Below are 27546 nucleotides of genomic sequence, written 5' to 3'. Positions count from 1 at the left end.
ATTAAATAGCTGGCCCATGCATGAAACCCAAAACAAGATGCAGGGAGAGACAGTGGCAGCAATTTTGTGCATGCATTTATCAGTGACAATGATTGAAATGTGGGGGGCTTCCTGATAATAAGTGCATATTGTTGAATGAAAACCCAAATGAGTAGGATTTTCATGCTCTTAAGAGTTTTATTGAAGGTGTGCATGAAAAGAGGAACCAGAATTTCTCTGGAAAACTGTGGATCGCAAAGGCTGCTAGGGAAACAAAGCAAAAACTTGCATTTGCTTCTAAGTTTGTAGCCTTTTTTCTCCTGCACATGCTCACAGGAATGGCTGGTGTCAGTTCACATTACCCAGTCTGCCTAGGTACACCAAATAACTGCTGATGAAGCAATAGCAGGACATAGTTTAGGTAAGTTTTCAACAATCCTCCTGATAATCCTTACTATAACCATCATAACAGGCCAGTCCTTAAAAAGAAGAAATTACACCATATACAAATTATGAAACATAAAAAAATTATTTGAATTTTGAGGTTACTAGGAAAAGGAATAATTATAGATGCCACCCTATTTTTTGATCAAATAGGTCACTGTTACCATCTGTTACCTAAAACTTTAAATAATATGGGAGGGTTTCATCCAGGTGGTGTGATAACACTTCATTAATTATGCATCAAATTTACCATGTTAAAAAGCCATTCAGTTTTATTAAATAAAATATATTAATTTCACAAATAATGTAAATGAAACTTTTCACAATGCACTGTGTGATCCTAGATCAAAATACAGGTTATCATGGAGTTCCCGTCATGGCGCAGTGGTTAACGAATCCAACTAGGAACCATGAAGCTGTGGGTTTGATTCCTGGCCTTGCTCAGTGGGTTAAGGATCTGGCGTTGCCGTGAGCTGTGGTATAGGTTGCAGATGTGATTCGGATCCCTCGTTGCTGTGGCTCTGGCGTAGGCCAGTGGCTACAGCTCCAATTAGACCCCTAGCCTGGGAATCTCCATATGCCGTGGGAGAGGCCCTAGAAAAGGTAAAAAGACAAAAAAAAAGAAAAAGAAAAGAAAATACAGGTTATCAGATTCAGAAGCATATCTGTTTTTCAAATACATTGCTCTGAGGATTTTGATTTCTATGGTTTACAAAATAGAGGCTAAGTCTTTAGTAAACACAAATGTACATTAGTTTTATAACTATTAAGCAGAGAGTTAACTACACTTTTCTCGAACGGTGATGTCTTTATTTCAAAACTTCAACAGAGATGCATGAGTCTTACTGCTTTTATGACAATACATCAGGTTTTCAACTGCCTTTTTATCATGAAAAGCAGTTGCAACAAATATTTTAGAGTGACATTCTGTCTTACATAATTATAAAGAATGATTTCCAAAACACTTAAAAATGGTGATCCACAGGAAAGTTTTAAGTCAATCATACATACCATCTCCATTTAGGTTTTCTTGCACATTTATATGACAGGGTTCTTAAACTTCCATGGAATATCAGATAGAAATATTTTCCACCTAAGGTGGATGGGCTCCTCTTGTCTTTGAAGCCACAACAGTGAAAAACAAGTTCACATACATACTAGGAAAAAATCACATAGCATTTAGTAATTTTGGACTTGAATTACAAGCATTTTTTTGTTGTCTAATAAGCCCAAATAATGTCCATAGAGATATACTCATAAGAATAATACCACCCCAAACTTTCCTCCCCTAATCCTCTTGTCCATACTGATATTTTTGGTGTTTCAAGGTATGGATTATTTTCTTAAGTTCTGAGTTAGAGCAATCTCAGAAAAGAGTTATTGAGTGAATTTGTTCTACTATGTATTCCCTATATGTGAGTAGATTTGATTTTGACTAAACATTCCCCTAGACGTTTTATATCATTAATGTTTCTTTCCTGTATCTTTCCTCTGGTGTTGTCTAAATTATGTATTTACTATAAATATCCTTTATAACATATTACACTGCAAGATTTCTCTACATTACACATTCTCTGATGTTAAGAAATACGATAACTCTGATGAAGGGCTTTGCCACATTCTCTACATCTGCGAAGTTTTTCTCCAGTATGTATTTTCTGATGTCTAGAAAGTACTGATGTTTATAGGATTTGTCACATTTAGTGTAATTGTAAAGCTTCCTTGTAGTATGAACTCTCTGATATTGAGTGAGATGTGAGTGATAGGTAAAGGCTTGGCCACACTGATTACATTTGTATGGTTTTTATCCAGTATGGATTTTGTCACATTCTGTACATTTTTTAATGGCTTCTCTCCAGTATGAGATCATCAATGCTGATTAAAACCTGACTACTGGCTAAAGGCTTTGCCAAATTGTGTGTACATTTTTAGAACTTCTCTCCAGTATGAGATCTCTGATGGCGAGTAAGAGATGAATGCTGACTAAAATCTTTGCCACACTGTGTACATTTGTAAGGCTTCTCTCCACTATGAGATCTCAGATGCTGAGTAAGATGAGAATGCCGATTAAAGGCTTTGCCACATTCTGTACATTTGTAAGGCTTCTCTCCAGTATGAATTCTCTGATGCTGAGTAAGACCTCCAGGCCACTTAAAGGCTTTGCCACATTCTGTACATTTGTAGGGCTTCTCTCCAGTATGAGATTTCAGATGCTTAGTAAGATGACAATGGTAACTAAAGGCTTTGCCGCATTGCATACATTTGTAAGGCTTCTCTCCAGTATGAGATCTCCGGTGATGAATAAGATTTGAAGGGTAATTAAAGGCTTTGCCACATTCTGTACATTTGTAAGGCTTCTCTCCAGTATGAGATCTCAGATGCCAAGTAAGATGACAATGCTGATTAAAGGCTTTACCACATTTTGTACATTTGTAAGGTTTCTCTCCAGTATGAATTCTCTGATGCTGAGTAAAGGCTGAAGGCCGATTAAAGGCTTTGCCACATTCTGTACATTTATAAGGCTTCTCTTGAGTATGAGATCTCAGATGACAAGTAAGATGACAATGCCAGTTAAATGCTTTGCCACATTCTGTACATTTGTAAGGCTCTTCTCCAATATGAATTCTCTGATTCCCGCATAGATGTGAACACCATCTAAAGACTTTCCCACACTTTATACATTTGTATGGCTTCTCTGCAGTATGTATCAGATGGTGTCTAGCAAAGGCTGAATACCATTTAGCATCTTCACATTTGTCAGCTTTCCCTCCAGTATGTTTTTTCCTATCTTTTTGTAGATTTAATGACTGATTAGAGACTTTTTCACACTTTTCACACTTGCATTGCCCCTTCCTAGTATGATGATGCTGATGTTGAATAAGTCTTGAAGCCTGGCTTAAAACTTTGCCACACTCACTAAAATGGCAAGCTTTCTCTCCAATACAAATTCTATGATATGCAATGAGATCTGAGCTTTGAGAAATGACATTCCTATGTTTATTTCGTATCGAATGGTTTTCTGAAAATTGAGTTCCCTGACATTTCATGAGATTTGAGTCTGGGTCAAAGTTTGTCTGAGATTCAATGCAGGAATCACTTCTTGTTCCAGTATGTATACTCTTATAATGACTGAATACACAGCTCTTGCTTAAGGCTTTACTCCTTTTAGTACACATGGTATGTTGGTCTATATTAACTGTATTATCATACCTACTGAATAATGATGGTTGGATCAAGACTCCCCAATTAGTATCAACATTAGGGATGTTGGAACAATCAGGAAATACTTGTTGGTTGAAGATTAATGAACCCTTGCTATTAGATCTCCTGAAGTGATCATACTGGGGGGTTTTCCCTCCATTTTTAAGCCTCTGGTGTTCATAAATGTTTGAATGAATGTTTAATCCAAGCATATATTCATGTTTTGCACCATCATTTGCAGTACAGTCTATATGATTATCCTGATTTTCCAAATTTCCTTTCAGAGAAGACCCATGTTTCAATAAATAATATGGGTCTCTGCTTACAAAAGTATAATTTTCTGCCAATGATACTGACTTAAAGTGGAGTTTTTCACAATTTGATTTATATCCTTGATCTCTTTTACCAGCAACATTTTCCTCATGGATAAGGGTCCCAGTAGGAGTATGTGCGTCATAACAACCTTCCTGCCCTTCACATGCCCCCTTACCTGCCCTGCCTATAATTACATCAAAAGTGCCGACAGGATAGCTTTTATATTTTCCCAGCAGCATTGTTTGCAAGAAAAGTTCCATGCCTGGGTTTTGTGGCATCAAACTCTGGGTGTCATGAGAAGACAGAGCTGAAAGATAACAAATAACAAATTATCCAAATTAATGTTTTCATTGAACATGCTTTACAATTTCATGTACAATGGAGAATCTCTTAGCTAGATTGAAGAATAAAACAGAGAAGAATTAACAAAATCAGAAGTGAAAGCAGATATCCTATAAATGACACCACATAAATAAAAGTATATATAGGAAGCTACTATGAATAAGGGTATACCAACAAAATGGACACTTCAAAAAAAAAGTATGAATTTCCAGTGAGATACAACCTATTTAGATTTCAGCATGAAGGAATAAATAAATAATCACGACAAACCTAAAACTATTCAGTACACCAAAATTTTAATTGCAAAGAATTTCCAAATGGAAAAATTTCTGGATTCAATAACTCAACAGGTAATGCCAACTTAAAAAACAAAACAAAACAAAACAAAAACTATAAATACTCCACAATTATATACAAAGTCTGAAGAGGAGTAAAAAATATCAAGACTTTTTATGAGACCAATATTATGCAATAACAAAAGCAAGCAAAGACACTAGACATTAAAAATTAAGAAAAAAACACAAAATTACAAACCAATATTTTAATAAATACTGATTCAATAGTACTCAACAAAATAATAGAAATGTGAATTCAAAAGTTCATTCAAAGAATTATAGGGAGTTCCTGTCATGTCACAGCAGAAACGAATCAGACTAGGAACCAGAAGGTTGCAGATTTGATCCCTGGCCTCAATCGGTGGGTTAAGGATCCGGCGTTTCTGTGAGTTGTGGTGTAGGGTCACAGACACGGCTCAGATCTGGTATTGCTGTGGCTCTGGCATAGGCCAGCAGCTATAGTTCTGATTAGACCCCTAGCCTGGGAACCTCCATATGCTGTGGGTGCAGCCCTCAAAAGCCAAAAAAAAAAATTATAGAACAAAAATAATTCAGAAGTTTTTTATGAAATCAGGGGGTTGATTAGTAATTTAAAAAATTAAGTGCATATACAGAGTTAAGATCATAGTACAGAATTATATTAAATGAAATAGATACATAGAAATATTAAGTACCATTACATGATTGATATACCCAAACCAGGGATTGACAGTAATTACCAAAGTGTAATAAAGATCATGTAAGAAAAACACAGTTATCATTGTGATCAATAGTGGAAGTCTCTATATTTAAAAAAAATTTAAGAATGAACACTCTCATAATTTGCATTAAACTTAATACTTGATTTTTTTAACCAAATGAGCAAAGAAATAAAAAGCCATTGAAACCAGAAAATGTGGAGTAATGATCTCTGTTCAAATGTGACAGGGACATTCACATTAAAAAAAATAAAAAATAAACACAGAAATTATCTAAAAAAATACAAAATGAAGAATAAAAGAAAAATTGGTTTGTATATACTAACAGAAATAATAAAAAACATTATGAAAATATATTTTCTTCCATATTAGAATCAAAGAGAATAAAATAGTAAGTTTTAATAAAGGTAGTGAAACATTTTTATGATGAAGATCATAAAATGTTGATGGAAAACAACATAGAAGACATTTTAAAAAATGAACATGTATTCTATGTTCCTGAATGGAAATAGTTAACATCATTAATTTTCAACACTACCCAAGTAGATCAATAGATTCAAAGCAAACTCTTTCAAAATCCAAACAATTTTGATGAAAATATAAAAGCTCCTTCTAAAATGTATCTTGAATATCAAAAAACACTAAATATCCTAAATATCCTGGGAAAGAAAGTGGAGAGTTGGAGGCATGACATTTCCTGATTTTAAAACCTACTACAAAGACAAAGTAAACAGAGGTATCACTAAATACAACACGCAGAAAGGAAGAGAATAGTGCATCAGCATGGAGAGCAGAGATAAAAGCTCTCATATTTATGGAATTTGATTGCACAATAATTTCTTGGCTATGAAAGCAAAAGCTCAGTAGACTAAAGAAGTAGATTCATCTTAAAGGGAAGTTTAGAGCAATGCAGGTCTATCTCAAAAAATAGGGAAATTATCAAGTAAGCAAGCTAACCTCCCACCCAAATGAATTAGAAAAACAAACAAAACCTAAAGTCATCAAAGGAAAGTAATGAGGATCAGAAAGGAAATAACTAAAACAGATTTAAAAAATAGGAGTTCTCATGGTGGATCTGTGGATTAAGAACCTGATATAGTGTCCATGAGGATGTGGGTTTGATCCCTGGCTTTGATCAGTGAGTTAAAGAACTGACAGTGCCACAAGCAACAGATTAGAGGGCATATGCAGCTTAGATCCTGCGTGGCTGTTACTGTGGTATATATAGGCTGGCAGCTGCAGCTCCAATTTGACCCCTACAAACAAAAGTGCAGAACCATATGCCTTCACAAAAGAATTCTACCAAACATACAGAGAAGAACTTACACTAATATTTCTCAAATGCTTCCAAAAAATCGACAAGGAGGAATCACTCCCAAAGACAGTCTATAAACTCACCATCACCTTGATACCAAAACCAGACTATGATACCACAGAAAAAAAAAAAAATCACAGGTCAATATCTTTGATGAATAGATACAAAAGTTCTGCACAAACTACTAGTAAATGGAATCCAACAGCACATAAAAAAGATCATATACCACAACCAAGAGGGACTCATCTCAACTTCACAAGCATAGTTTAACATACACAAAGCAATGAATGGGATACATACAACACATAAGTAAAGACAAAAACCATATGGCCATCCAGTTAGATGCAGAAAAAGCACTGGATAAAATTCAACAAACACTCATGTAAAACTCTTTTACCAAATGGGTATAGAGGAACAGAACATAATAGAAGTTAGCTGGGACAACCTCACAGCCAATACAATATGCAACAGTGAAAAACTAAAAGCCTTCCCACCTAATAGGGTATAAGACAAAGATCTCCAATCTCACCTATTTTCCTCAACATAGTATTGGAATTCCTAAGCACAGCAAACAAAGACAAAGAAATAAAGGTATCAAAATTGGAAAAGGAATTCCCGTCATGGCACAGTGGAAACCAATTCAACTAGGAACCATGAGGTTGTGGGTTCGATCTCTGGCCTCATCCAGCGGGTTAAGGATTCGGCGTTGCTGTGAGCTGTGGTGTAGGTTGCAGACACAGCTCAGATCTGGTGCTGCTGTGGCTCCAGCTTAGGCTGGCAGCTATAGCTCCAATTCGACCCCTAGCCTGGGAACCTCCATATGTAGCAGGTGCAGCTCTAAAAAGAAAGAAAAAAAAAAAAAAAGAATTCATCATGTTAAAATGGGAAAACCTAAGTTCCTGTTGTGGCACAATGGAACCAACCAGGAACCATGAGGTTGCAGGTTTGATCCCTGGCCTCGCTCAGGGGTTAACGTATCCGCTGTTGCAGTGAGCTCTGGTGTAGGTTGCAGACACGGCTTAGATCCCGCATTGCTGGGGCTGTGGTGTAGGCCAGCAGCTGTAGCTCCAATTTGATCCCTAGCCTGGGAACTTTCATATGCCGTGGGTTCTGTCCCTAAAAAGCAAATAAATAAATAAATAATAAAGAAAGGAGTTCCCATTGTGGCTCAGTGGTTAACGAACCCAACTAGTACCCATGAGGATGTGGCTTTGATCCTGGCTTTGCTCAGTGGGTTAAGTATCTGGCGTTGCTGTGAGCTATGGTGTAGGCTGCGGACACAGCTCAGATCCCACATTGCTGTGGCTGTGGTGTAGGCTGGCAGCTGTAGCTCCAATTAGACCCCTAGCCTGGGAACCTCCATATGCTGTGGATGTGGCCCTGAAAAAACAAATAAATAAAAATAAATAAATAAATAGAAATAAATAAATAAATGGGAAAGCAAACCAAAGCAATCTATAGATTTAATGTGATCGCTGTTGAATTACCCGTGACATTTTCATGGAACTAAAACAGATAATTCTAAAATTTAAAGGGGATCATAAAAGTCCCTGGATTGCCAAAACAATCCTGAGGGAAAATAATAAATCAGGAGGCAGAACCCTCACAGACTTCAGAAAATAACAAAACTACAGTCATCAAAATAGTGTGGGCACATAAACAGATGTACAGATCAATAGGACACCTGCACACCTATGGTCAATGATTCTTTGACAAGGCAAAAATATATAATGGGGAAAGCATGTATCTTCAGCAAGGAGAGCTGTGAAAGTTGGGCTGCTGCATGTAAATCAATGAGATTAAAAGACATCCTCACACCATGCACAAAAATAAACTCAAAATGGCTTAAAGCCTTAAATGCAATAAAATACATCATCAGACTCCTAGAAGAAATTATATTCTTTGACATGAATCATACAATTTTTTATTATTCATGTATAGTGGATTCACAATGTTCCTTCGATTTCTGCTGTAGAGCAAAGTGACCCAGTCACACATGTATGTATATTTATTCTTTTTCGTATTATCTTTCATCATGTTCTAACCCAAGGGACTAGGCACAGTTCCCCACACTGTACTGTAAGACCCCATCACCCATTCATTCCAAATGTAACAGACTGCATCTGCCAACCCCAAACTCATCCATCCCACTCCTTCCCACCACCCCCTGAAAACCATTAAGTCTGCTCTCCAGGTCCATTATCTGTTTCTGCGCTACAGACAGGATCATCTGTGCCATATTTTCGATTCCACATACCTACATGCCATATGGTATTTGTCTTTCTCTGACTTACTTCACTTAGTCTCAGAATCTCTAGTTGCATCCATGTGGCTGCAAATGGCATTATCTTGTCCTTTTTATGGCTGTGTAGTATTCTAACACATATATGTACAATTTCTTTCTGACATATTCATCTGTCGATGGACATTTAGGTTGTTTCTATGTCTTATATATTGTGAATAGTGTTGCAATTAACATAGGAGTGGATGTATCTTTTTCAATGAAAGTTTTCTCTGGATATATGCCCAAGAGTGGTATTGCTGGATCATAAAGTCATTCTATATATAGTTTTCTGAGGAACTTTTGTACTTTTTTCCATAATGGTTATATCAGTGTCCATTCCAACCAACAGTGAAGGAGGGTTTCATTTTCTGGGAGTTCCTGCCATGGCACAGCGGAAATGAATCCAACTAGGAACCATGAGGTTGCAGGTTAAGGATCTGGCTTTGTTGTGAGCAGTGGTGTAGGTCGCAGACGCAGCTCAGATCTGGTGTTGCTGTGGCTGTGGTGTAGACGAGCAGCTACAACTCTGATTCAACCCCTAGCCTGGGAACCTCCATATGCTGCAGGCGGCCCTAAAAAAAGTCCATTTTCTCCACACCATCTCCAGCATTCGCTACTTGTAGGTTTGTTAATGATGGCCATTCTGACTAGTGTGAGGTGGTACCTCACTGTGGTTTGGATTTACATTTCTCTACTAATCAGTGATGTTGAGCATTTTTTCACAGGCCTACTGGCTAACCATATGTTTTCACTGCAGAAATGTCTACTTAGGCCCATTTTTCAATTCAGTTGTTTCTTTCTGTTGTTGAGTTTATGAGTTGTTTGTCTATTTGGAAAGTTAGGCCCTCATCTCTTGCATTGTTTGCAAAGATTTTCTCCTATGCTGTGGGCTGTCTTTTCCTTTTTAAATGGTTTCTTTGCTATGCAAAAGCTTTTGAGTTTAATTAGGTCCCACTGTTTTATTTTGTTTTTATTGACCTTACTCTAGGAGATGAATCAGACAAGATGCTGCTGTGATTAATGTCAAAGAGCAAAGAGTGCTCTGCCTGTCTTCCTTTAGGACTTTTATAGTATCTGGCCTTATCTGTAGGTCTTTAATACATTGAGTTTATTTTTGTATATGGTTTTAGATGGTGTTTTAATTTCATTCTTTTCCATGTAGCTGTCCAGTTGTCCTAGCACCAGTTATAGAAGACTGTCTTTATTCCACTTTATGTTCTTGCCTCCTTTGTCACAGATTTGTTGACCATAGGTGCTTGGGCTTATTTCTGGGCTTTTACCCCATTGCATTGAAGCATATTTCTGTTTTGGTGCAAGTACCATACTGTTATGGTAACTGCAGCTTTGTAATATAGTTGGAAGTCTGGGAACTTGATTCGTCCATTTCCATCTTTTTCTTTTTCAATATTACTTTGGCAGTTTGAGGTCTTTTGTGTTTTCATACACATTTTAAAATATTTTGTTCTAGTTCTATGAAGAGTGTTCTTGGTAATTTGATGAGGATTGCATTGAATCTCTAGACTGCCTTGGGTAGTATAGTCATTTTGATACTACTGATTCTTCCAATCCAAGAGCATGGTGTATCTTTCCCTCTGTTTGTATCATCTATGTTTGTTTTCAACAGTGTCTTATAGTTTTCAGAATAAAGTTCTTTTGTCTCTTTAGTTAAATATATTCCTAGGTATTTTATTCTTTCGGGTGCAGTGATAAATGGGATGGTTTCCCTAATTCCTCCTTCTGATATTTCATTGTTAATACATAGAAATGCAATTGATTTCTAGGTGCTACTGAACAACCAATGAACCACTGAGGAAATTCAAAAGATACTCAGAGACAAATGACAATGAAGATACAACAATCCATAACCTACTGGGACACAGTTAAAGCAGTTCTTAAAACCGAAAGGTGGTTCTTTGGAAGGATAAACAAAATTGATAAACCTTTAGCTGGGCTCATCAATAAAATTAGTAATGTAAAAGGAGAAGTTTCTACTGACACCACAGAAATAAAAGAGGTAATAAGAGACCACTATGAGCAAGTACAAATAAAATGGACAACCTAGAAGCAAGGGATAAATTTGTAAGAAATTCTTACCAAAGTACAACTGACCAAGACTGAATCATGATGAAATAGAAAAGATGATTTTCCACACACAAAAAAAATTACAGTCCAATATCACTGATGAACATAGATGCGAAAATCCTCAACAAAATATTGGCAAACCACATCCATATATATTTCAAGGATTATACACCATGATCAAGTGTGATATATCAAGAATAATATCCACAAATCAGTGTGATACACCACATCAACAAACTGAAAAATAAACACTCTATGATCATCTCAATAGATGCAGAGAAAGCTTTTGACGAAATTCAACACTCATGTCTTTTCTTTTTTTTTTTTTTTGTCTTTTTGCCTTTTCTAGGGCCACTCTCACGGCATGTGGAGGTTCCCAAGCTAGGGGTCTAATTGGAGCTGTAGCCACCAGCCTACGCCACAGCCACAACAATGCTGTCAGAAGATCTCAGCTTTCCCAAAGGGTAAGAAAATCTCCACAAACCTGAGTATGAAAAAAGAGAAAGAGAGAGAGAAAAGCCTCAGGATGGGAGTAGAGCCCCTGGGTGTTGGGGAGAGCTGTGAAAGAGGAAAGTTTTCTGCACACAGGCAAGGCCCCTCACTGCAACTCCCCAACACTCATTTCTGATAAAAACACTCCAGAAAGTGGACATATAGGGATCCTAACTCAATATAGTAACAGATATATATGACAAACCCAAGGCTAACACCACTCTCAATGGTGACATACTGAAAGCATTTCCACTAAGATCAGGAAGACGACAGGATGTCTTCACCACTACTGTTCAACATAGTTTTGGAGGTCCTAGCAATGGCAATCAGGAAAGAAAAAGAAATGAAAGGAATCCGAATTGAAAAAGAAGTAAAGGAGTTTCCATCGTGGCGCAGTGCTTAACGAATTCGACTAGGAATCATGAGGTTGCAGGTTCAGTTCCTGGCCTTGCTCAATGGGTTAAGGATCCGGCGTTGCCGTGAACTGTGGTGTAGGTCACAGATGTGGCTCAGATCCCGTGTTGCTGTGGCTCTGGTGTAGGCCAATGGCTACAGCTCCGATTCGACCCCTAGCCTGGGAACCTCCATATGTCACAGGAGTGGCCTTAAAAAAAGGCAAAAAGATAAAAAAAAAGAAAAAGAAAAAAGTAAAAGAAGTAAAAGTGTCACTGTTTGCAGATGGCAAACAAACTGTACATAGAAAACCCTAAAGACACTACCGGAAAACTATCAGAACTCATCAATGAATTTGCAAAGCTGCAGCATATAATGTTTTCTTATGTCAGTCTTCCAAGGAAATAGAAATAAAAACAAAAGCCAAAAACAAAAAACAAACAAACAAACAAACAAAAAACAAACAGAGAGACAAAGAGAGAGAGACCTAATCACACTTACAGGCCTTTGCAAAGCAAAGCAAACCATGTTAAAAAATGATAAACATTTGCTAGTCTTCTCTTGGGGAAGCAGAGGAAAGGAAGGGTATCCCTTTGCTAAATGTTGATAAAATTAAATTTTTAACATGTCTTATAAATCTACCCATTATCATGGAGGCCAGTAGGGAAATATAAAAGCTCAACATGAAATTTTAAACAGTGATTCCAAGAGATTATAAAATACATGGTTGCATAGGCACAACTTATGATCGCCATTTCCGTGGAATGAGGATACCTGGCTGTTCTACTTCTGGAGAGGAGAAAGTGGATGTTATACAGCAGAGATACTAAGAAATTCCATCTTGATAAATGAGGTTTTGATACATACGAAGTGGATGCCTACATATGAGGAAAAAATAAAATAAGCTGCCTGATTCAAAACTGGAAAGCTGGAGGTCGGGGGCAACAAGGTGAAGAAGCAGGACATGGAACACACTTTCTCTGACAAATATATCAAAATACATGACAATTATCTCCACAGTGATCAGAGAACATCTACTGAATGCTATCAGAAGATCTCAGCTTTCCCAAAGGATAAGAAAATCTCCACAAACCTGGGTATGAAAAAAGAAAAAGAGAGGGAGAAAAGCCTCAGGATGGGAGTAGAGCCCCTGGGTGTTGGGGAGAGCTGTGAAAGAGGAAAGTTTTCTGCACACAGGCAAGGCCCCTCACTGCAAGAGACCAGCTGGGACAGAGAAGGAGTTTCAGAGTCTCAGGAAACTGTAGCAACCAGTTTATAGAGGGCAAATGGAGAATACCTACAAGGTTCCTTGGTACTATTACCCAGCACACCACAGCCAGATTTGCTGAGCCTCCGAGGTGAGCCAGAGTAGGGTGCTGAGACTAAAGCTTCCAAAGTCAGATCCTAGAGAAACGACTGGGGTTGGTTGTGAGGCGTCAAACTGAGATAGCTAGGGTAGAAAGCATCATACTCGAAGGAGATCAGGAAAAAGCCTGGGCCTGCCAGAAAGGACTGGTGTCTTTGTTGGAGGGCAAGAAGAGAAGGCAGGGGTAGGAAAATCAGAGGTGCTTCTTTCTCCATACACAAGCTCTCAAGCCACAGGACACCACATGCTTGAGCTCTAGGGGCTGGTGATGCCACCACTGTCATCTCTGTCTCCAGGGGTTGGAGCAGACCACTGCCTGCAATGAGGTACTCCTGAGCAAGCGATGGTCACTGCTGCCACCACCCCCACATGCCCAAAACTGTGATCAGGCACCAACCCCTCTGGTCCTTCCCCAGGAGTGCACACAGCTCCACTCTCAGTGCTGCCACTCTCAGGGGGCCTGTAACTGCCTCTGACTCCCTGAGAAGTTGTATGGCCCACCACCACTGCTGAAGCACCAACCACTGCTCTTGACTCTCCAGGCGATTTTTACGGTGCTGCTGCCCCTGCACCTAATGAGACCCGGCACCACCCTTGCCCCTATAACTGACATACCCATGATGGAGGCAGGTTCTAGAACAGTGCCAACAGTGTCCTCTGGGCACACACACAATGAGGAAAAGGTGACACAACAGGGCGGACTCACAGTGAACAGCTCAAGCAGAGGATTACTCAGTGGCTCTTTTCTCAGGTGGACTGCTGCAAACTCCCCTACCTCACACTGCAGATCAGATTCACAGCTCTGAAACAGTTCCTACTCCAACAACAGGGAGCAGACAGGGCAGTGGAAAAAAAAAAAAAAAGAGCACACAGAAAGCTTTGCTCAGTCAGGTCAATACAATCTCAAGTACACTGCCTATCAAGAGAATAAAAGCAATAATATGCTGTGGAGAGCTGACAGGCTGCCTAAAATCATAATGAACTGACAGCCACCAATCAACACACTACATGTCACAGCCCTGACCACCAGAGGGGCAAAACCCAGTTCTAACCACCAGTGGGAAGGTACCGGTTCCTCCAACCAGGAAGCCTGCATGAGCTGCTGGGCCCAACTCACCCACCAGAAAGAAGGCAGACACCAAAAACCAGAGGAATTCAATCCCTGCAGCCTGTGGAAAGAAGGCCACAGCAGAGAAAATTACACAAAATGAAACAACCAAGAAATATGCTTCAAAGTAACAAGATAAAAACTGCAAAACCAATTCAATGAGGGGAACTAGGCAACCAACCTATAAAAGAATAATGATAGTTAGAATGATCTAAGATCTCAGGAAAAGAATGGATACACAGATCAAGAAGTTACAAAAAATGTTTAACAGAAAAAGATAGAATATTTAAGGAACAACAAACAAAAATGAATAATACAATAACCAAAAGGAAAACTACACTAGAAGGAATCAACAGCACAATAGCTGAGGCAGAGATGAATTAGTGAGGTGGAAGACAGAGGAGTGGAAATCAATGCCATGGAAAAGAATAAAAAGAAATGAGGATTGTCTATGACACAACACTAAATGTACCAACATTCACATCACAGGGATCCAGGACAAAAGAAAGGGCCTGAGAAAATATGTGAAGAGATTATAGCTGTAAACTTCCCTAATAGGGGAAAGGAAACACTCAGTTAAGTAGAGCAAGCACAGAAAGCACCATACATGATGAACTCAAGGAGAATCACATCAAGACACATATTAATCCAATTGACAAAATTTAAATACTGGGGAAAAACAGTAAAAGCCACAAGAGAAAAGCAATAAATAGCACAAAAGGTAATTCCCATAAAGTTATTAGCTGATTTTTCAACAGAAACTCTATAGGCCACGGCAAGATATAGTCATACTGATGAAAGTGAAAAATCTTTAAACAAGATTACTCTACCCAGCAAGGCTCTCATTCATATTTAACAAAGAAACTCAAAACATTACAGACAAGCAAAAGCTCAAAGAATTCAGCACCACCAAGCCAGCTTTACAGCAAATGCTAAAGGAACTTCTTAGGTGAAAAGCAAGAAAACCCAAAAGTAGAAACTTCTTGATCAATGAGAAAGCTCACCAGTAAAGGCAAACATAAAATAAAAATAGGGATTCATCCACAGACAAATATGATATCAAAACAAGAAATCACTGGAAGAAGAGGGAATGAATGTGGAATATTAAAAATGCATTTGAAATTAAAATTCTTAAAAACAATTTTACATACAATTATAATAATGCTGAATGTTTTTTCCTACCAAAAAAGGATATAATTAAGTGTATTTGAGGGCTACATTTAGGAAGGTGCATTATGCTTTGATAAAGTTATTTAGTCTGAACCTTCTAGGGTCATTTTTGAAGTTTCCTTGGGATTGGACATTTAAAAGCAGAAAGCATATACTATCTGTCCCCACTGCTTCTGGAATTTTGGCACCAAATTCCAGTGTTTCCACAACCCTCCTCACTCACTTCTGATTAGATGAAGAAACAGAACTTGAAAGAAAAGCTTAACAAAGAGTTACTTAGAGGAGTTCCTGCCATACAACAGCGGAAACAGATTTGACTGGGAACAATGAGGTTGCAGGTTTGATCCCTGGCCTCGCTCAGTGGGTTAAGGATTTGGCAGTGCCGGGAGCTGTGGTGTGGGTCGCAGACGTGGCTCGGATCTGGCATGGCTGTGGCTGTGGCATAGGCCGGTAGCAACAGCTCCGATTAGACCCCTCGCCTGGGAACCTCCATATGCTGGAGGTGAGGCACTAAAAAGATGGAAAAAAAAAAAAAGTTACTTAGAAATGTGCACAGCCTTTCCTAGAACCCAAAATACATGGAAAAACAGCCAGGTAAGACTTCCCATTGTGGCTCAGAGGAAATGAATCTGACCAGTATCCATGAGGACAGGACATGGGTTCAATCCCTCACCTCACTCAGTGGGCTAAGGATCTGGCATTGCTGTGGGCTGTGGTGTAGGTCTTAGACCAGGCTTGGATCCCTTGTTGCTGTGGCTGTGGCAGCTACACCTCTGATTCAACCCATAGCATGGGAACCACCATATGCCCTGGGTGCGGCCCTAAAAAGACAAAAAAAAAAAAGAACAGCAGGACATACAGGTCCTCACAGGTCAAGACCAGGATTCTGGCTCTCCATGTGGATGAGAGAGAGAATCTTTAATGGTAAAGGAGAACACATGGAGGATTAAGGAACACAAGATTTAGGCAGCAGATGTCACTCTAAGACAGCAACAAAAAATAAACCTGTGTTTGTCAAAAAACAGTGCCATTGAAGCAGATCTTCTCAAAGCATACTGTAAGGTTCTTCCTCTGTCATCTGCTTCATCCATGCACACATACCTAGCTGTATGGCTATTGTCTCCATTCCCTTCACATCCCAAGGATCTTTTTTTGCTCCAACAAGGGAACCAGGTCTGGCTTAGAGATAACATATTCTATTCATCTGAAAGGAAAACATAAGTTTTCCTGGAGATTCACCAAAATCCAATCTAGGATTGGACTCAGGTGAAAGAGATGGCATTTGGGAATGTTAGAACATTCTAGATATTAATTTCTCCAAATATTGTCCTTTGAAAGCACATTTAAGACCCTAAGTGACAGGTAAAAATCAGTTCCTCTGTTCCCCGCCTAAGTACTACTGAGTCAAAAGTAAAGGACACAAATCTGATTTTAAGATGCAGGCAGCACTCTCTTATACATATGACCTTCCAGAACTGCAAATAATTTAAAGTGAAGGATGCAGATTTCCTCAAGTAGGAGTTCAGTTAGAATGAAGATGCATCATTATGAAGCCTTTCTAACTGTACCCACAAACTCTCAATTATACCTAAAATGTTGGAGTATGAAAATCTATTATACGATCAAGAAAACGGCAGCAGACATTCTGCAAATGGAGGATCCCACACCCAGTGGGGAGAAAAGGAATTCTAGAAGGAAGAGGTTCTCACCCAAGGAGACCAGGTGCTTATAGATCTCTATCATCACATCTCTGTACAATTCCCGTTGACCAAGGTCCAAACATTCCCACTCCTCTGGAGAGAAATCGATGGCCACATCCTCGATTGTCAGCAGTCCCTGAAATGAAAAGGGCACATTCCATGTGGCCACAGGTGAGTTCATTATGTGACTCAGGATGAAAACAGCAAGTCAGAAGAAATGGTTTTAATTTTTTTAATGTCTTGAAACATTCAATAATACATATTTGAAACAGTACTATTTTCTACCATATTTCTAACTCCCTGAAAAGGGGATGACAAGGGATCCATAGAACTGCTACAACAAAGTGAACCTCCATAGAACAGTAATTAGAAAATGATATTCCCACAGACACAGGCATTTTTGAGTGTTTATACTAGATAAAATCTGTGTATTTCTCAGATGGAAAATCCATAGTGAGGTAGAAATAGAACTTTTAATTCTGAATGAGTATGTAAGTACACTAGAGATGCTATCAAAACTGATTCCCATCGTGGAATGGTGGTTAACGAATATGACTAGGAACCATGAGGTTGTGGGTTCGATCCCTGCCCTTGCTCAGTGGGTTAAGGATCCGGCGTTACCGTGAGCTGTGGTGTAGGTCACAGATTCGGCTCAGATCCCGCATTGCTGTGGCTCTGGCATAGGCCGGCAGCTACAGCTCCGAATGGACCCCTAGCCTGGGAAACCTCCATATGCCATGGAAGCGGCCACAGGAAAGGCAGAAAGACAAAAAAAAAAAAAAAAAGAGTCAGCCTTTCTTAACAACATGGAGAATAATTTCTACTTTTTTTTTTTCCAGAGCTTTATGAGGGATTCAAGCCTACTAAGCTCACCTATTTATCTGTTCATTTTCTTTCTTTCTTTTTTAATTATTATTTTTGTCTTTTCTAGGGCCGCACTCGAGGCATATGGAGATTCCCAGGGTAGGGGTCTAATCGGAGCTGTAGCCGCCAGCCTATGCCACAACAATGCCAGATCTGAGCCGTGCCTGCGACCTACACCATGGCACATGGCAATGCTGGATCCTTAACCCACTGAGCAAGGGCAGGGATCGAACCCGCAATCTCATGGTTCCTAGTCAGATTCGTTAACCAGTGAGCCACAACAGGACCTCCAATCTGTGCATTTTCTTAATCCTATTCCAAATAGAATATGCTGCATCCAGATGTAAAATAATCACTACATTTGCACCAGCTTCCCTCAAACCCCAACATGGAACCCATTCCAATGGGATCTTGCATACCAATGCCTTCCCATGTTGATGTCTCAACACGTGAAAGGTAATGATTCACAGTGACAATTCATGCTCCATAGGGAGCCTGGATGCAGACAATGGTGAAAAGGCTCTGGGGCAGAGTGAGAGTATTTTTAACAGCCGATCATGACTATCCTGAGTGTACAAGAAAAAGGTATTTGAGAACAACCTCACTAGGCAAGAATATCAGAAGGAGAGAATTCATGATTCTTACATTCTCAATTCATGGCATTTCAGGAGGAAAAGCAGACACAGACTCTAATCTAGGACAGGACGGTTACCTGAGAAGCTGCCATTTCCTCCTCTTCTTCCTCCAGCTCTGGGTCACTTTCTCATCAATACTGTGTTGAGGAATCACATCAGCATCTTGAGAATACACCATCAAAGGTAAAAGCTCTTTCCCCTGTGCCCACCATACCCACAAGCTGTACTTCCAAGACCAACTCTGAAATGCTGAAAAGGCCAAACTCTCCAGTCCTTTCAGAACTCTCTCAGAAAAGATTCAGAAACAATCACTTCCAACATGGAGAACAAAGTGAGTTTGTTCCTTGTTGGCTATATGTGTTCATCCCCATACAGATGTCCCAACATTCAGCTCACATAGGGTACAGGGGCCCGCACTGACTTTTCCCTTCCAAACCCCTGTGGAGCAGACTCTGTTGCCTCTCTTTGGGATAAAGTTTGGTCCGAACTCCCACAAACAATGCAGGAGCCCACATGCTCATGTCCTTGGCCTCACTATAGAATCATCTGGAGCTCTTAATAAAACAACACTGATGTTTCCTTAGGACCAAGAGACAGGGTCTCTGGGAACACACACGTGATGCTATTTCTTAATACTGGTCATGGGATCACATCAGGGTTGTATGAGGTTTTGCTCTAAGAATTCTTCCAAAATTACCATGAGTCTTAGGCCTTTTCATCCTGTTCCCTCCCAGGGCCACAGGGATTCACAAAATTGTTTGCTGCATGACCACCTGTTTGCAGGTAAGGGAGCCTCCACCTTCAGAGACCAGGAGCTTGAAGCTGTTTCCATTATAGAGCAAATCCTTCTATTTTTTGTGTGGAACCCAAAAGAGCCAAAGGGATCCTCAGAGAGGAGAACAAGCTGGAGGCATCTCACAACCTGACTTCACACTATATTGCAAAGCTTCAGTCACCAATACAGGGTGGCAGTGGCAGCAAAACAGGTGCCCAGACCAGAGGAACACCAGAGAGCCCGAACTAAACCCTCATGGTGGGGTCAGTTAACTTTGGACAAGGGGACAAGGACCTTGGGGAAGGACAGTCTCCACTGAAAACTGTGCTGGGAAACCTGGCCTCCTCTACCTACCACAGCTGTCTCTACCACACAGAAATCCAGCCAAAACCCCAGTTTTCCACATGGAGCCCCTCTTGTGTCCTCTGAAGACAGACACCCTCAGCAGTCAGTCCCACCCAGGAAGCTTCTCACCACGTTTCCTCAGTTCTCCTCCCAGGGTCACCTCGATCCTCTGGAAACCCAGCTCCCATCTGTGCAGACACAGCCCCCCGCTATGTCCTGAAGCCAAAACCCCCAGAATCCAAAGACAGAGCTTTGATAGCAGAGAGGGGGGCCGGCTGGTCCCAGCTAAAGCCCAGGCAGTGCCAGAGTACACACAACTCCGCCTAGCTGCCAGCAGAGCCCCTCCAGCCAGGCCCCTGCAGGAACCCTGGGTCACAGAGGAGGGCCTGCCCTCTCCCCACCCCCGATCCCACCTCCCCTCTGTGGGAAGTGTAGGCCACGCCCCCTCCTCAGAGTCGCTGGACACAGCGCCCCCTCCTGGCAAAATGGCTGAATCCCTTCCACCTCCATTGAGTCACATGGAAATGGAGACAATATCCAACAACTTCTCCAAAAAGAGTTAAGGAATGATTCCTTGGCAACCATTTGGCATGAAATGAACACAGGCACAACTTTACAACTTACACCCAATTCACTCACAATTACTCATAGACAAACTGTAAAGGCAAAACTATTAAAATCATACTATACAGAAGAAAATCGACATGAGCTTGGGTTTGGACATGGTGCTCACGACCTTTCAGTTTTCACACGCAACACAAAAAGGCAGACCAGAAAGCAAAACAAGGAACACTGTGGACTTTATAAAATTAAAGATTTCTACTCGGTTGAGACCTTCATTTAGAAAGCCAAAAGACAAGTATCACTCAACTATACTGCCTACTGCCCCTTCATACACCCACTGCATCCTATGCTTCCCTCTGCTTCCATCTCAAAGTACCTTCTATTTGTGATAATAATATGATAGGTTCACATTTATTCATATTTGATAACATATACAAAAAAAAAAATTTAAGGTAAAAACAAGGGCTTATTCACTCCAGCATTAGTGACTTTTGTCAGTGAGAACAGACAAAACACATTCTGAGAGGTAGCAATACCTGAAGAATTAGGTCAGCATCCAAGCAGACCACTGAACTAGCAAGATGTCCTTGCCAAATTAATTTCTGAGATTCAGTTCTCAAGAATGGAAGGCACATGTCACAGCACCTGGCATTTAACACATTGACAATAAAATGAAAGATTATCGCATAAAACTTCAAAAGCTTGAGTTCCCTGGTGGCCCAAGATCCAGCATTGTCACTGCTGCATGTCAGGTCACCGCTATGGCACAGGTTCCATCCCTGGCCTGAGAACTCACACATGCCTAAGCAAAACCAAAAACCTCTCAAAAACTCTTAGAAAAAAAAAAAAAGCACTGATAATTTAACCTAAAAGCTGCTGTTTCATCAAAGCTGCCTAAATATTCATTGACAAGCAAAAGGCACTAAGTTACACAGTTCTTTCCAAGCCAATCTCCCTACCCACCAACACTACTTGTTATTAAGAGCTATGGACTAAGACTGCAGAGACTTTTAAACCTTAACACTTTCAAATGGGTACCTGTGAGTAGGGTAAGGAAGATGGAGAATAAATGGGTCTTGAGGGGAGGTTGCAGAGAGTGGTCAGAGATTAGAAAATGAAGGCAGATGAAAGTTTTAAGAATCTTGCCTTGGGAGTTCCCATGGTATCACAGCAGAAAGCAACCTGACTAGGAACCACGAGGTTGCAGGTTCGATCCTTGGCCTCCCTCAGTGGGTTAAAGATCTGCCATTGCCATTAGCTGTGGTGTAGGTCTTGAGTGGTGTGGCTGTGGCTTAGGCTGGCAGCTGTAGCACCAATATGACCCTGAGCCTGGGAACCTCCATATGCTGTGGGTGCGGACCTAAAAAGCAAAATAAATAAATAAGTAAAAATATAAATAAATATAAATTTTTTAAAAAAAATCTTGTCTAGAGTTCCCATTGTGGCTCAAGGGTAACAAACCCAACCACCATCCATGAGGATGTGGGTTCTCCCTGGCCTCTCTCAGTGGGTTAAGGATTCAGTGTTGCCATGAACTAGATGCAGGTGGCAAAAGTGGCTTGGATCCTGTGTTGCAGGCCAGCAACTTAGCTCCAATTTGATGCCTAGCCTAGGAACTTCCCTATGCCCTGGGTGTGGCCCTAAAAAGAAAAAAAAAAAATTAAGAAAGGTTGTTTTTCTTGTTGTTGCTTTTGTTTTTTAGGGTCCCGCATGAAGGTTTTCAGGCTAGGGAGGTAGCTACTGACCTTCGCCAAAGCCATATCAAGGCTGAATCCTTAACCCACTGTGCAAGGCCGGGGTGGAAGGGGCAACATCAAGGATACTAGTCGGGTTCATTAACTGCTAAGCCAAGAGGGCATTTCCAGAACGGATGTACTGAAAATGGATTCTAGTACAATGCAAAGAAACTAACAAGGCACTCAAGCACAGGTGTTACTGTGCCCCCTTTTTCCAAGCATACCTGCAAACCAGTCTGCCCAATGTGTCAGGACCAAGTCATTAAGTAAACCAACAAGAAGTGCACAGAACCAGCTTGGCAGGCACTGCTACCGCCCCAATTCAAGCTACCCACGTCTCTTCCTGTATTAAAAGCATTTTCTACTACCATTATCTTCCAACTTAAAAACCTTCTATTGGTCCTTTATTACATTCAGAAGGTAAATGTCCAACCTCGGCTTGCATCCTAAATACTTGGGAAGACTGCAGGGCCACATGCCCAGTTTCTAAGTTTGCAGTTGACGGGGCAGGCCTGAGGACGGTGGTTTGCGCAAAACAAACCTTAACAGGCCCAGCGAGGCAGGCAGTGTAGGATTCCCCGGCCAGCTTCCCCTCCTCCCCTTCCCTACACGGAAGGGCGATTCCCAAACTGTGGGCCACAGCACTACTTCACACATCTAATGCCGACCCCACCCCGGATCCAAGAGTTTGGAAAGACCCAGGGAAATGCAGCGAGGTCCGGGTCAGCTAAACCCCGGGCCCTTCCTCGTGACACCCACTCACCTGCAGGGGCTCACCCCTGCCCCGCCAGGAGCTAGGAGTCTAAGAAATAAAGACCCCGCCCCAAGCGGAGATCCCGGGATGCCCCGCGAGGTCTTCGCGTAGTGATTGGCGGCCCCCGACCCCGGAAGTGAGCGGGGCCAGCCTGTGCCCGCTCAGTGACAGAGGCGGGGCCCGAAAAGACCTGAACCAGAGGGTGGGGAGGAGGTGCTTCTGAAGTGGTCGGAGCTAAGTAGGCTTCTGCGGATCATCCGATTCCGGAGCAACATTTACCTGTTATTACTGAGTAAATTGAGGATCCAAGTAAGATCGTGGTCCCTGCGAAAAGCGTCACCGTTACCTCCTGCTTCTCACTACTTCCGGGATCCTGGTGAGCAGTGCGGGCGGGGCCGTTGTGTGCCCTGACCACAGGATCCCTTGCTCATTGGGGTGTGAATGGGTGGATCTGCCCTACCCTAGGGTTTGGGCCCCGCCCTGAGTTCCCGACCTCTCCTGAGGAAGTGACAGAGGGTAAAAGTGGTCCAGGAAGGCAGTAAGGAAGCCCTGCAGCTGAGGAACTTGGCACCCAAGGAACAAGGACCTTAGTGCGACCCTCGGAAAGCAAGCAGGTACAGGAAGAAGACCAGGTGAAGAAGGCCTTGTTGAGGCTGAACTGACTGGCCTGGAGCTGCTGCAAGATCTTTAAAGGAGAAGTTAGGATGTGGGCTTTATCACTGCAAAGGACATCCAGTGAAGCATTTTTAACCATTGATGCAGTATGTCGTGTTATATAATATTTGAATTTTGAAAGGATGACAGGCAAGCAATGAGGTCCTGTTGTATAGCACAGGTAACTATATCCAATCACTTGTGATGAAACATGATGAAGGATAATATGAGAAAAAGAATGTATGTACATATATATATATATACATGGCGGGTCAATTTGCAGTACAGCAGAAATTGACAGAACATTGTAAATCAACTACACTTTCATTTAAAAAATTAAAAGTAGAAAAAGAAAGGATGACCTGCTACAATTCAGGAGATAGTCTTTTGGTGCCTTCAGGAAGTCCAAGGATTGTGCCTGGTGGGCAGGCAAATACAGCTCTGAGACTCTTTAGCAGGTGTTACAGCTGTGGTTCCTAAACCTTCTGAATTGCTGATGACAGCAGCTTCCCTTCTTTTTGTTGTTCTTTTACTGTGGGGTGAGTGTGTGGTTTTAATTTATATGTGCTCCATGGTACAAAACAGGAATCCCTATCAGAGTTCTGATGTACAAAACTCCTTAAGACAGAAGCCCACTCCCCGTGACACTGAATCCTGAAAATCTGGCCCTGCTATGCAGGATACAGCAGAATTGAGCAGGATGGAGCCAGCCTACCTGCTACATCATTATCTTGCAGTAAATTCTTCCTCTGGACCCATTGCTTTTAAGAATTACCATTGTGTTTCCTACAAGACAACTTCAGAAGTTATCTTGCTTTCGTCCTTACCCCTCCTCTGTAAGAACTGAAAGTGTTCTATAGTTATCAGTGATTTAATTTCTGAGGAATGGAATATTTTTATGTGTTGCTCTCTGAGATGCTTTATAGTCTTGAGCTCTGGCTGGTCCAACTTGTTTTAGCATGTTGCTCATCCTCTCCTTCCCCTTTGCTACATATATGGGAAGACCTGCAAAGACACAACAAACCTTTACTCTGTAGTGTAAAACATGTATATATGTGGGCATGTCTCTGTGCATACATACATATGCACACTTATGATAACTAAGAATGCCTGTTTCTGTTTCCCACAGAAATGAGATTTAGAGGGAACACGACTAAATATCCTACCTTGTTTTGTATCATTTGTGAAGTTTAAAAAAAAAAAAAAACGCTAAAATGTATGGCCTTTCTGTGCCACTTGAAATTAACTTTTTAAAGTGAAAAGGCCAAGGTTTTTTTTTTTTTTGATAGTTATTTTTGGAATAGTTAAAATATTCTGTGTGAAAACGATGATAAATCAAAGAAAGAATTTTATTTTATGCAGGTACTCTTTTCTCTTTTAAAAAAAAATTAGTAAACAGTAATTTTCAAAAGTCCCTGAAAGGAGATGAGAGAAACTTGGGAGGGAATGAATCCAAAGTTTGTTGAAAGGAGTGTGAGTTGTACAAACAGAGAAATACAAAGTGTTCTGATTAAGTAAGCTGAAGTGGGGATCTCTATGCTGCCTCCAGAGGTTAATAGAACATACAGTGAGGCCAAACAACTGAAACACTGCAGTTTGAAGCAGAGAAAGATTTATTGCAGGGCCAAGCAAGAATGAATGTTTCTGGTACTCAAAAACCCCGAACTCCTCAATGGTTTGGGGTGAGAAGTTTTTTATAGATAAAAGACAGGCTGAGGGCTGTAGGATATATGACTTTCTTCTGATCGGTTGGTAAGCTTCCAGGGAAATCTTTTGCTCGGCCTGAAGTTATCATCCTCCACGTGGGTGGGAACCTTAGTTCCTGCAGAATAATTGAAAGATATTGTTATGTATATTCCTTGAGGGAGAACCAGAACACTAACCCTAGGCTGCACTGTTGTTTCTTGACTGAAAGGAGTCAAGAAACGGGAGTTTTGGCATTCCCTCTCCTCCCTGACTAGCAAAACCCATTCAGCAGAAATCTTTCTTCACTTTTTCATTTACAGATTTTTTATTCCATTACCAAATATGTGGCTTAAATAGGGAGTTTATAACTTCTATTGTACCCTAGTGCTTGAGAACACATTTTGGAAAGCCCTTAGCTTTGTATCCCAACTGTATTTACTTAGCTGTGGGATTGTAGATTACTCTCATTTTCTTCTTGTTTCCTCATCCCAAAATGGGCAAAATGATACTTAATTTCATAAAGTTCTTGGGAAAGCAATTTGCAGAGGCAGAACCTCTTCTTTCCTTCCTCCTTCTCTTCCTTTCTAACAGCTGTACTTTTTTGTCATTGTCTATTTTTTTTCTAAGGCCATACCCACTGCATATGAAAGTTCCCAGGCCAGGGGTTGACTAGGAGCTGTAGCTGCTAGCCTATACCACAGCCACAGCAACGCCAGATCACAGCCACATCTGCGACCTACACCAGTGCTCACGGCCATCCCAGATCCTTAACCCACTGAGCGAGGCCAGGGATTAAACCCGCATCGTCATGGATACTAATTGAGTTCGTTACTGCTGAACCATAATAGGAATGCCCTAACAGGTAAACTTCTAAAATAAAATTAATTATAAAGAATAAAAAAATAAAGAGGCTCAGACACAACAGAAACAGAACTCCAAAAATTACAATATGACTAACACTCATTCACAACTCATTAAAGTGTTTAAACAGAAAACACTATTTTTAAAAGTAGGATTGCAAGTTTAGAACATTTATTTTTCAAAGCTGATCTTATTAAAACATTTTTTCCAAATGCTGAAGAATTGGAATTATTTTTGTTTTGGTTTACTTGTAGTAGTTGAACATTTCATGACATGGCTCAGTTTATACAAGTTCTATTTAGTTAAGCATAACAGAATTGTGAAACACAAAGCTTTTTTCTACAGTGCACTCTGAAAGAAGAAAATAGTGTGCAAACTAACATAGTAACACATTCTCACAGGAAATATTACATTAAAAGTACAAAAAATTAGAACTATGTACCAAAATATTTTTTGCTCTTACTTAATACTAATTTTAAAACTTCGAAGAGTTCCTGTCGTGGCGCAGTGGTTAACGAATCCATCTAGGAACCATGAGATTGTGGGTTCGATCCTTGGCCTTGCTCAGTGGGTTAAGAATCCAGCATTGCCGTGAGTTGCAGTGCAGGTCGCAGTCTCGGCTCGGATGCTGTGTTGCTGTGATTGTGGCATAGGCCTACAGCTACAGCTCTGATTGGACCCCTAGCCTGGGAACCTCCATATGCTGTGGGAGCAGCCCAAGAAATGGCAAAAAAAAAAAAAAAAAAAAAACTTTGAAGAATATTATATGGCCACTTGCATAGCAAGTGCCACAAAATAGTTGATATAAGGTATATAAGAACTTGCAAAAAAATAGAGTATTGTAATAATCTTAAAAGTGTCAAGTTAGGAGATGTTGTAGTTAGTTCTTGTGGATTCGTAGTGTACAATCAGATGGCATCCTTCTGGAGGACATTGATAGGACTTTTCTGCAGAGCAGTTGACAGGGGCCAGAGCCTCACATTATCAACCCCACTGTCTTACCAAGACTCCACGGTATACAATTGTATTATTTTATAATAGGATGAGAGTTGATATAAAAAGAATCCATAGCTAGAATCCAGTGTTCTTTCCAGGATCACTCTGGCCTCATGGAATCCAAGAATGGAAGATGGGATCTTGATCTGGAGTTTAGGAAGTGAAGTCATGTGGTGAAGTGAGAACAAAGAGAAGAAACAGAGAACTGAATTCAGGCTATAATGAGCTAAAACAAGGATCTAGTTATTGATAGAACTAGAATTCTTAATTTTTTTCTTTTGCCTCAGTCTCTGACATTGGTCTGCTCACACTATGTTTATCTAAAATTTGCTATTTTGTTCATCATGCATTATTTTGATGTTTATTTTTTTAATAGCATTAAGGAGTTCCCATGGGCATTGAGGGTTAAGGATCAGGATTGTCACTGCAGTGGTGACAGTTCAACCCCTGGC

The 27546-nt window shown here is 40.5% G+C and overlaps 2 protein-coding genes across 6 annotated transcripts in view; both read right to left on the bottom strand.

Moving 5' to 3' along the window:
* Nucleotides 1-1027: 1027 nt before the first annotated feature.
* LOC125137946 (zinc finger protein ZFP2-like) lies at nt 1028-23383 on the bottom strand. 5 transcript variants are annotated; one of them, XM_047799129.1, is made up of 5 exons: nt 22907-23012; nt 18801-18860; nt 17234-17360; nt 4115-4246; nt 1028-1580 (listed from the first exon to the last, which is right to left on the bottom strand). In XM_047799129.1, exons 2-5 carry the CDS (start codon nt 18813-18815, stop codon nt 1570-1572), a joined length of 285 nt encoding a protein of 94 aa, XP_047655085.1. In that variant the 5' UTR covers nt 18816-18860; nt 22907-23012; the 3' UTR covers nt 1028-1569. The 5 variants fall into 5 exon arrangements, with proteins under 5 accessions (XP_047655085.1, XP_047655081.1, XP_047655082.1 ...); XM_047799125.1 differs by having other exon boundaries at nt 1028-4246; XM_047799126.1 differs by having other exon boundaries at nt 1028-4246; nt 18801-18885; nt 22907-23006.
* A 1514-nt stretch (nt 23384-24897) lies between these two features.
* Nucleotides 24898-27546, bottom strand: part of APELA (apelin receptor early endogenous ligand) — a 33615-nt gene continuing 30966 nt past the window's right edge. The window contains exon 3 of the mRNA XM_047799513.1: nt 24898-25373. The gene's annotated coding sequence lies outside the window, so the exon portion shown is untranslated. The remainder of the gene's footprint in view (nt 25374-27546) is intronic.

Source organism: Phacochoerus africanus, chromosome 10 (genome assembly GCF_016906955.1).
Source record: "Phacochoerus africanus isolate WHEZ1 chromosome 10, ROS_Pafr_v1, whole genome shotgun sequence".
Classification (NCBI taxonomy): Eukaryota; Metazoa; Chordata; class Mammalia; order Artiodactyla; family Suidae; genus Phacochoerus; species Phacochoerus africanus.
The sequence above is the reverse complement of the archived record's forward strand: the minus strand, read 5'-3'. Positions and strand labels throughout refer to the sequence as shown.